The following is a 10,544-nucleotide window of genomic DNA, read 5'->3' on the forward strand; positions in this document are numbered from 1 at the left end:
CCTGGCGGCCAGGTGCGCGCCCGCCTCAGGCCCCGCCCTCGCCCGGGGCGGTCCCCGCTCGGGGGGCCCTGGAGACGGAAACGGATCGGCGGCCGGGACATGGAGGAGCGCCCGCAGTGGGACCCGGAGGCCTGGGGCTCCGCGGAGGGGCGGCCGGCACCCCGGGCGGCCAGAACAGGTGGGGGGCCTGGAGAAGGTCGGGTCCGGTCCGTCTGGCGGGGAGACGGCCTGGGGGAGGCGGAGAACCGGGGCCCCGCCCGGGGCAGAGGGGACCCAGGGGCCGGAACTTCGAGCTCCCTGGAGGAGTGCGCAGACCCAGAGCCTGGGAGGCGGAGCCGGGGAAGGAAGTCTGGAACCCACCCCTCAGCCTGAGGTGGGAGCGGCCTCGCGTGGGTGCTTGGAGGGCGGGGGGCGGGGAGGGGCGGTGTCTGGGGCTGGGGGTCCAAACTCCCGGGTCTGGGGAGGAGCGGATGGGGGCCTGGACCCCCGGGTCTGAGGGAGGAGGCCTGGGGCCTGGACCCCCGGGTCTGAGGGAGGAGGGGCGTGGGGCTGGACCCCTAGGTCTGAGGGGGGAGGTGTGGGGCTGGACCCCCAGGTCTGAGGGAGGAGGGGCGTGGGGCTGGACCCCTAGGTCTGAGGGGGGAGGTGTGGGACCTGGACCCCCCGGGTCTGAGGGGGCGGCCTGGGGCCTGGACCCCCTGATCTGAGGGGGAAGGCGTGGGGCTGGACCCCCGGGTCTGAGGGAGGAGGGGCTTGGGGCTGGACCCCTAGGTCTGAGGGGGGAGGTGTGGGGCTGGACCCCGGGTCTGAGGGGGGAGGCCTGGGGCCTGGACCCCCAGGTCTGAGGGAGGAGGGGCGTGGGGCTGGACCCCTAGGTCTGAGGGGGGAGGCCTGGGGCTGGACCCCTAGGTCTGAGGGGGGAGGCCTGGGGCTGGACCCCGGGTCTGAGGGGGGGAGGCGTGGGGCCTGGACCCCAGGCCCTCCCAGCGCCCCGTCCTTGCCCAGGCCCGTCGCTGTCCTCTGTGCTGAATGAGCTGCCCAGCGCTGCCACCCTTCGGTACCGAGGCCCTGGGGTGCTGCCCTGGGGGGCTGAGGAGGGTGAGGACGAGGAGGCATGGAGGAGCATGCAGACCTCCCCAGACGCCTCACATCAGGAGCTGCCGGAGCCCGGCCCCTCCCGGGAACTGCCGTGGCCCATGCAGGCCAGGCGGGCACACAGGTGAGGCCACCTTCCTGTCCCCTCCAGGCCTGGGCCCCCTGCCCACCAGCTGGCCGCTCCGCCCCCTGCTCGGTCCCTGGTCGGTCCCTGCGTCTCACCCAGCCGCCCCTCTGGGTCTCCTTGCCCCCGTCTGTGTTGGAGCTTCTCGGCTCCAAGGAGTCCTGTCTGCAGGATCCTGGTGCTCTCTCCCAGATTCCAGTGTCTTGTGTCTTTTTCCCTCCAAGCCTGACTGCCTCTGTCTGAAATCTGTGGTTCACTTTTTCTCTCTCTCTGAGCTTTATGTCGGTCTCTGCCTCCTACCACTCTGTTAACGTCTTTCTCTCCCCTGTCCTGCTGCATAATTGGCAGGACCCAGTGAAAGCCGGGTCTCTCGTTCCACAGTTACTATGCATATGGCACAGCAGTGCAAGTCAGCCGGAGGCCCTTCTGAGAACAGGGCCCTGGCTGCTCCTCAGGTGACCCTTGACACCGATCCTTGCTCCTTATATAATCTGGGCACAGTCCCAAGGTGTGGGGAGGTTCCCTCATGCCAGGCAATGCTCTGACTCTGGCTGGGTGTCCAACAATGCAACTCAACTTTGATACTATCTACCTGGAGACATAAAAAGGACACTCTCACCACTTAGGAAATTCTAGGCTCTAGGAGCCCTGTGCCAATAGGACAAAGCCCAAATAATATAGTTCTTTTTATTTTATCTTAACCACTGGGCCTCCAGGGAAGTCCTCCCTGCCCCCTGCTTTATTTCGATACAGTTGACAGATAGCATCTTATAAGTTTAAGGTGTACAGTGTTACATATACACTTATATGTTGCAAAATGATTACCACAGTCTTGCTAGCTGACATCTCCACCTATCACATAATTACTGTTTGTTTTTCTGTGGTGAGAACACTTACTCTGTTGGCAACCTTCAAGTATACAGCACAGCATTATGAGCTATGATCACCCAGCTCTACATTAGATTCCCAGAATTCATTCATCTTTTAACTGGAAGTTTGTACTCCTTGACCAACTTCAGCATTTACCTACTCTACCCCCTGGTTACCACCATCCTACTCTCTTCTGAGCTCGGTTTTTTATTTTACTTCATTTCATTTCATTTTTTGACTGTTCAGTGCAGCTTGTGGGATTTTTAGTTCCCCAACCGAGGATTGAACCTCCGCCCTCAGCAGTGAGAGCACAGAGTCCTAACCACTGGACCGCCAGGGAACTCTCAGTTCAATTTTTTTTAGATTCCACATGGGATATCATACACTACAAAATGTGTTTCTTATTGTAAGTCACACTATCACACCTACCTCCTTTTTAACTTTATGATGATATTTGCTGACAGAAAAGTGCATGAGACATCATGCAGAGGCTTACAGAGTTTTCCCAAAGCAAGGATCCAGATAACTTCCACCTGGGGCACCCGCATCTGCTTCCCAGACTTTTGCAGAGGATCACTTCCTCGCTTTTCCTCACAGCTTCGCCATCTGTGTGTGCATCCCTGAACACTTTGTGCTTGCTCTGGGTCCTTCTTAAATTGAACCCTGCAGTGTGTATTTTCTGTCTTATGCTTAGCATTAGATGTGTTTCTTTTTGTTGCTATGGAGTATCCCCTGTTAGGAATACACAGAAACCTACTTCTTCGTGCAACCACTGGGTTGCCTCTCCCTGTTGATGGTTTCCATCTGGGGCAGCTAGGCCCCTGCTTTTCCGTCTCTGACTCTGTTTCTGCCCCCCCCCCCCCCCTCGCCAGACAGAGACTTGCCAGGGACCGAGTGGCCCAGGGCGCGGGGTCCACAGGGGCCCAATGGACTCGGCTGATTCGGAGGTCCAAGGAGAAGGTGCGGGAAGGCCTGCGCTCCCTGCAGCCCTGGGCGTGGACGCTGAAGAAGATCGGGGGTACGGGGGATGGGGCTAGGCTGGCGACTTGGGGCAGAACTGGACTCCTGGCCTGAGGGAGGAGGGGCTGGGCCCCCGGGTCTAAGGGTGGCGGGGCTAGGGGCCTGGACCCCCGGGTCTGAGGAAGGAGGGGGCTGGACCCCCGGGTCTGGGGAGGAGGGTCTGGGGGCTGGACCCCCGGGTCTGAGGAAGGAGGGGGCTGGACCTCCGGGTCTGGGGAGGAGGGTCTGGGGGCTGGACCCCCGGGTCTGAGGGAGGAGAGGCTGGGGGCCTGGACCCCCGGGTCTGAGGAAGGAGGGGGCTGGACCTCCGGGTCTGGGGAGGAGGGTCTGGGGGCTGGACCCCCGGGTCTGAGGGAGGAGGGTCTGGGGGCTGGACCCCCGGGTCTGAGGGAGGCGGGTCTGGACCCCCGGGTCTGAGGAAGGCGGGGCTGGACCCCCGGGTCTGAGGGAGGAGGGTCTGGGAGCTGGATCCCCGGGTCCAAGGGAGGCGGACGGGACCGGACCGGGAGCGGAGCCCGCCGCCTCTCTGCTGCCCCCTGCAGGACAGTTTGGCGCCGGCACCGAGTCCTACTTCTCGCTGCTGCGCTTCCTGCTGCTTCTCAACGTGCTGGCCTCGGTGCTGACGGCCTGCATGGTTCTGCTGCCCACCTGGTTGGAGGGGACTCCCCCGGGCCCCCCTGCCCCGAACGCCTCCTCGCCCTGCGGCTCCTACAACCCCGGCTCCCACGGCCTGGTCACCTTCGCCACCGAGCTCTTCAACTTGCTCTCCGGAGAGGTGCGTGCCTGGGTCCCGGGAGCCTCAGGGACCCCCGACCCTGGTGGCCCCGCTCCTTGAGCCCCCTCGTCCTGCCTTTCCTTCCGCAGGGTTTTCTAGAATGGTCTCCTCTCTTCTACGGGTTCTACCCGCCCCGCCCACACCTGACCATCACCTACCTGTGCGCCGCCTTTGCCATTGGCCTCCTCTACCTGCTGCTCATCCTTCACCGGTCAGTGACAGCCCTGCACCCAGACCCCCTGGACCGTGGCGGGGAGGAGCGGTGGGAGGAGCGCCCTCCCCCATAGGCCTGAGTCTCGGTCCCGGGTCCCTTTCTCTCTGCTTGAACTGCAGTCAGATTTTAAAATGCTTCATGACTGGCTCCAGGCCAGGGATAAAGATGGGAGATGTCTCCCTGCTGCGACTTAGTCTAGTGGGGAGGGTAAGATATTAAATAAACAAGGAAATTAATTGCATCTTTTCTGGAGGGGAGAGTGGTTGAATAGGAAACGAACGGGTGATTCATTCACTCAGGGATAGATATTAACTGAGCAGATACTATGTGTCAAGCATTGTTCTAGGCATTTGACAAAACAGAGCCAAAAAAAAAAAAAAAAAAAATCCAACAGAGTCTGGTTGGCCCTGGTGGAGCTGACATTTTAGCAGGAGAGACAAGTAATAAACAATAGACCATAATGAGTGGATTGTATGGCATGTTAGAGGGTGATCATCCGAGCTGCCCAGCCCCCAACCACCGTCATTTGTATTAACACTATAGCTTGCTTTTGGCCCATTTTCTTCTTTATATAAAGGGAGACTCTACATATGTTGAGACTAAAGCCCACAGGATTCCCTAATAATTGGATGCGGGGTGTGGTGAATGATGGAAGTTAAGAATGACTCCAGGTGTTGGAACTTCCCTGGTGGTCCAGTGGTTAAGATTCTGCCTTCCACTGCAGTGGGCGCAGGTTCAACCCCTCGTCAGGGAACTAAGGTCCTGTATGCCTCAGGGTACAGCCAAAAATTAAAGAAAATAATAAAGAATGACTCCAGGTGTTTGCCATTTGAGATGGGGAGGGCTGTAGAAAGAGCAGGCTTTGGGCGGGGAATATCCTGGGTGCAGTTTTGGATCGGTAGATTATGAGGGAATGTTGAGTAGGCACTCAGGCAAGCCTGCGAGACTCCCAAAGGAAGGGACTAGGGTCAAGAAAGAAACACGACTTATATATATATATACATATAGTGTTCTCAGAATGTCAGGCACTGTGCTTGGGTCCAGGGACACCAGAGGGGTACAGCTTACAGTCAAGTAGGGGAGATAAATTTCGAGACTGACTGTTAAATAAACAAGCCAATCAGTATTTGTGGTTTGAGAGCTGTACTATATAGAAAACAAATGAGAGCAGGGATCAGCAAATTTTTTGTTTTCCTAGTAAAAAAGGGAAGGCCAGGTGGGAAGTAGTTGCATCTTTGCAGGTCACGTGATCTCCATCTCCACTACAGTCTGCTGGGCAAAAGCGACTGTGGACAGTAGGAAAGTGAGTGGGCATGGCTCTGTGCCAGTAAAACTTTATTTACAAAAAACAAGACTTGGTCTCAGGGCCATAGTTTGCTGGCCCTCTTTGATGCAGAGTAACGCGCGGGGACCGTCTTTATGCGGAGTGGCCGTGCGGACTCTCTGAGGAGGTGACCTCTAGGCTGGAAAGGTGGCAGGGAGGCAGCCAAGTGAACAGCCAAGATTCGGGCACTTCAGACAGCGCAGGCTGTGACTGCAAAGGCCCCGTGGTGGAAAGAGGTGGAAATGAAAGGCGGGGAGGAGGAGGAGGGACATGGTTTGAGCTTGGAGAAGTAGGTGGGGTCGTCTCAGGGAGACTATGCTATGAAGGTGCCCAGGATTCAAGAACGAGGAGAAGCTGTGGAGTAGGTTTTAAGTGAGAGTGCCATGGATCCCCATAAAAGGAAGGTTGGACTGGCTCACGAACAGGGGCTGGGCGAGAGGGCACAGGTGGAAGCAAGGAGTGCAGGTGGGCGCACTCGGGGGCGATGGGGCTGGCAACGGGGGTGGTGAAGGTGGCCGTGGAGTCTTTTTGCCCCTTTTTCTGTTTTAGTCCTTTTCTCAGGTTTTCTGTCCCCTCCCTAGGTCTTTATCTCCCCCCCCCCCAGTCTCTTTACCGGCCCCCTCCTTCCTCTGGGTCTCTGAACCCAACCTCCCATCTCCTTCTCTCTTACTGAGTCTTTGTCCCCTTTCTTGGACTCTCTGCCACTTTGGGGTTTCAGTCTTCCGTCTGCATCTCTCTCCGGGGTCTCTGTTCCTTTCTCTCAGGAGAGCTGGTCTTATCTCTTAGGGTTCTGTCTCTCCTTTCAGGTGTCGGTCCTCCAGGTCTGTTACTCAATCTCTTCTTCACTCTTTGGCATCAGTGGCTGGACGTGTCTCCATCAGGCAGCCGCTCTCCAAATGCCCTGTGTCTCAGAGTTCATCTTCCCTATTTGCCCCATCAGAGGGCAGGGCTGTCCCCCAGTTCACGGATGTCTTGCCTACACTCCATTTCCTGGTCCTCCCCTCTCTTAGCTCGGTGTCTGGACTGAAGCAGACGTTGTTGGCTGAGTCAGAGGCCCTGACCCGCTACAGCCACCGCGTGTTCTCCGCCTGGGACTTTGGACTCAGCGGGGAGGTCCACGTGCGACTCCGCCAGCGCCTGATCCTATATGAGTTGCAGGTGCGCTTAGCGGTGGGGCCCGGTGAGCTGGGGGCACCCGAGGGGGCGGGGTTGAGAGAATGGGCGGGGCCTGGGCCAGGGACGGGGCCTCCAGAGAGACGCTGGGCGGAGCTTTCTTCTTAGGAGGCGGGCCTTGAGGGAAAAGGGCTGAAGGCCACTACAGGGATGCCTGAGGTCAACGGTACAAGGAAAAAGCTAGATCCGTTCGCAGTTAAGAGCAGGGTGTGTCCAGAAAAGGCTGGGTAGAGTAGAACCGAAACGCCAAAGGCCAGGCAGGAGTGCTGGGCGGGCCCTAGGAGGAGCTTGATGTGTTGGGCGGGGCCTTAGAAGGGCGGAGTCAATTCTAAATTGTCAATCTGGAGGGTCTTGGGTGGGCTGGGACAGGACTATAGACGTTCTTAGAGATCCGATGCAGCATCAGTTCCCGTTGAGCGTGGACCGCCGGCTGGACCTGGGACACTGGAACACGACTGGGCGTCTCTTCCGGCCTTAGGTAGAGCTGGAGGAAGCCAGAGTGCGGCGCAAGGCTGCGGTGCGGACCCTGGGCCAACAAGCCAGGCTGTGGTCGGTGCGCCTGCTGCTCAACCTGGTGGTGCTGGTGCTCCTGGGGGCAGCCTTCTACGGCATCTACTGGGCTACCACTGAGGCCGCTGTGACGCTGCAGGTGTGGAGGGCCCTGAGGGAGGAAAGGCCCTGGAACCTACCTTTCCAAGGGTGGAGGAGACTGAAGCCTGTGATTCTTGGAATCTCAGAGAGGAAGGATTGGGGTCTGTGTGTGTGTGTGGCGATGGTGGTTATGACTGGCCGTGGACTTTCAGGGTGCTGAAGGAAGAAGAGGCTGGGGGAGGATAATGGTAAGCATGGCCTCAGCAGGACCCCAGAGCCTCTTCTCTTGGTCCACCCTCCCTCCTAGGACAAGCCTCTTATCCAGCGGACGCCAGTGCTGAAGCTCATGGTCGATTACCTTCCGTCCATCTTCATCTCCGGGGTCAACTTCGTGCTGCCACCTGTGTTCAAGCTCATTGCCCCCCTGGAGGGCTACACTAGGAGTCGCCAGATCGTTTTTATCCTACTCAGGTTCTGGACTCCTGGTGTGGGCTGGGTCTGGCTGAGGGACATTGGTTCTACCAAATAAGAGACTGACATTGTCAAGATTCAGGATCCGGTGGGATCTGGATTCAGATCCCGACTCCTCCTGTCACTGAACCTCAGTTTTCTTCTTCTGTGAAGCGGGGGGACTGTGAGCACGCTCCACACAGGAGAATCCGGGCACGTGGTGGGCGCTCTGTCAGTGTTGATGCCCTTTTTCTCTTTTCCCCTTGCCAGGACAGTGTTTCTCCGCCTGGTCTCCCTGCTGGTCCTGCTCGTCTCTCTCTGGAGTCAGATCACTTGCGGGGGCAATGCGGAGGCTGCGGAGTGCAAAACCTGTGGCTACAATTATAAAGAACTTCCGGTGAGGATGCGGCGGCGGGACGGGGGACTCCTTGGTCCTTGAAGGAAAGGAAGAGCCCGGTGGGTTCCAGATTCTTGGTTTGGGATGAAAGAAGAGCTTGCGGTGCTAGAATACCTTCCCCATGAGGACAGGGGTATGGATTTTTAAAAAGAAGAAAGAACCCCCAGATAAAGTATTGATAGAGTCTCATACTCTTGCAATTTGGAGACTCAGCTGTTTGGGTCCACAGGGTCCTGAGGTCTTTCTGACCTGTTCTTCCTCCCTCAGTGCTGGGAGACCCGCCTGGGACAGGAGATGTACAAACTCCTGCTGTTTGACCTGCTGACCAGCCTGGCAGTCATCCTGCTCATCCAGTTTCCTCGGAAGTGAGAGTCCCGCCCCTTGCCGTGGCCCCGCCCAGCACCCGTAGTCTCTTTCCCCGCCCTTTCTAGCCCCGCCCCTGCTCTAGGCCCTCAGACCACGCCCCCTCCACGGGTCTGGTAGTCCGGTCCATACAGCCACGATTAATAACTCTACTCAAGCCCCGCCTCCTAGACGCACACCCTCCCCGCCGGGTCTGGGAAGTTTCTCCCCGCCTCCAGATATACTCACTTCCCATTGGTGGGCGGGACGGTGAAGGCGGGGGAAACCCGTGGCCCGCCCGCCTCTGATTCCGTGGGTCTCACCCTGCCCCTCAGGCTGCTCTGCGGCCTCTGTCCCGGGGCGCTGGGCCGCTTTGCGAGGACCCAGGAGTTCCAGGTGCCTGACGAAGTGCTGGGGCTCATCTACGCACAGACAGTGGTCTGGGTGGGGAGTTTTTTCTGCCCTTTACTGCCTTTGCTCAACACGGTGAAGTTCCTCTTGCTTTTCTACTTGAAGAAGGTGAGCGGTGGGGAGCAGCCTTGGGTCTGAGGCGGGGAGGTACTGGGGCTTGGATTTCTGGATTCTGGGAGAGGAGAATACTTAAGGATGTGACTGCTGGGTCCTGGTGGGGGAGGATGCCAGGGTCCCTGACTACGAGATTCTGATAGAGGACAGGTCTGGAGGACAGACCCCTGGATGTGGGAGGAGGGGTCCAGGGCATCCCAACTGTTAGGTCTGAGGGAAGTGGGGGACCCGGACTCTTGTGTCTTGTGGTGGAAAAGAACTGGGGTTCCTGGCTCCTGATTGAGGAGAGGGGGCCAGGGATTAGGGCTCCTGGGTGGTGGAGGAGAGTCTGGGGCTCAGATTCCTGTGCCTCATATTCCCTTCATCCCCTCCTGCCAGATCACCCTCTTCTCCACCTGCTCCCCGGCCTCCCGCACCTTTCGAGCCTCCACTGTGAATTTCTTTTTCCCCTTGGTCCTCCTCCTGGGTCTGGCCATCTCCGCCGTCCCTGTGCTTTATAGTATCTTCCTGTAAGTGTGAGAGGCACCGGCCTCTCTCTCCCACCGTTCACCCTCCTCTGTCCAGGGTTCTGACTTTGCGCCATCCTTGAGCTCTGCCTGTCTCTGACTCCAGGATCCCACCTTCCAAGCTGTGTGGTCCATTCCGGGGTCAGTCGTCCATCTGGGTGGCGATCCCCGAGTCTATCTGCAAGCTGCCTCAGACGGCCCAGAATTTTCTCTTCTTCCTGGGTACCCAGGCTTTTGCTGTGCCCCTTCTGCTGATCTCCAGGTGAGGGCGCTAGACTCCTGGGTCTGAGTCTGAATGTCTGACCTGGGGTCCCACCGCCTGCTTCCGAGAGAGAAGTGGGCTGGGGGCCCAAACTCTTGGGTCTGAGGGAAGGAGGGGGCTGGGATGCTTCGACTCCTTGAGTCTGAAGCAGGAGGTCCAGACCCCTGGTTTCTAAAAAGCCCTACGTGGAAGATATTCTGAGAACGTTTGGGGAGTGTCTTCCATTTTATCTCCTCTAGCATCCTGATGGCGTATACCGTGGCCCTGGCTAACTCATATGGACGCCTCATCTCTGAACTCAAACGCCAGATACAGACGGTGAGCCAGGCCTGGCCCCTGGGAAGGGGTCCTGGAGAGTATGAAAAGGAACACAGGGGAGAGACTTGTCTCACCTCCCACTCTCTTTACCCTTTCTCTCAGGAGGCGCAGAATAAAGTCTTCCTGGCACAGCGTGCTGTGGCGTTGAGCTCGGTCAACAGAGCTCTTTGACCTCTCCAGCCTGGCTTGGGGTGACGTCCCACTTCCAGCCCCAGACCTGCCCCCAGATCCTTTTTTAGCTTCGTCAACATCATTTGGAAAATGAGCGAACTGGAGAAGACCCCGTGCTTTTCCAGCCCTGGGATTCCCTGCTGAGTCCCCCGACCCTTCAGTGAACCTCTTTCTAGTACTGTATCAATAAATCTAGTACTGTATCAATAAACACAGCGGAGGCCGCTAAGTGCTTTTTGAATCTCGGGTCCAGAAGCTAGGGGAAAGCCTTCAGCGGGACATAAACCAATCAAATGTGTGGGTCTGAGAGCGTGGCCGACTCTTCCGCGAGAGAACCCGCGCCAGCCAATCAGCGGCTGCGTTCAGGAGCGTCAGGGCGGGGACACG

At 58.1% G+C, this 10,544-nt stretch overlaps 1 protein-coding gene across 5 annotated transcripts; it reads left to right on the forward strand.

Moving 5' to 3' along the window:
* Positions 1-38: 38 nt before the first annotated feature.
* TMC4 (transmembrane channel like 4) lies at positions 39-10,386 on the forward strand. 5 transcript variants are annotated; one of them, XM_043900331.1, is made up of 15 exons: positions 39-178; positions 1,006-1,219; positions 2,962-3,107; positions 3,652-3,884; positions 3,974-4,095; positions 6,433-6,580; positions 7,074-7,244; positions 7,494-7,657; positions 7,907-8,033; positions 8,301-8,398; positions 8,711-8,894; positions 9,279-9,409; positions 9,513-9,668; positions 9,908-9,986; positions 10,089-10,386. In XM_043900331.1, exons 1-15 carry the CDS (start codon positions 100-102, stop codon positions 10,155-10,157), a joined length of 2,121 nt encoding a protein of 706 aa, XP_043756266.1. In that variant the 5' UTR covers positions 39-99; the 3' UTR covers positions 10,158-10,386. The 5 variants fall into 5 exon arrangements, with proteins under 5 accessions (XP_043756266.1, XP_043756267.1, XP_043756268.1 ...); XM_043900332.1 differs by having other exon boundaries at positions 2,962-3,049; XM_043900333.1 differs by lacking the exon at positions 9,279-9,409.
* Positions 10,387-10,544: the final 158 nt, after the last annotated feature.

The sequence above is a fragment of the Cervus elaphus genome, chromosome 4 (genome assembly GCF_910594005.1).
Source record: "Cervus elaphus chromosome 4, mCerEla1.1, whole genome shotgun sequence".
Lineage (NCBI taxonomy): Eukaryota > Metazoa > Chordata > Mammalia > Artiodactyla > Cervidae > Cervus > Cervus elaphus.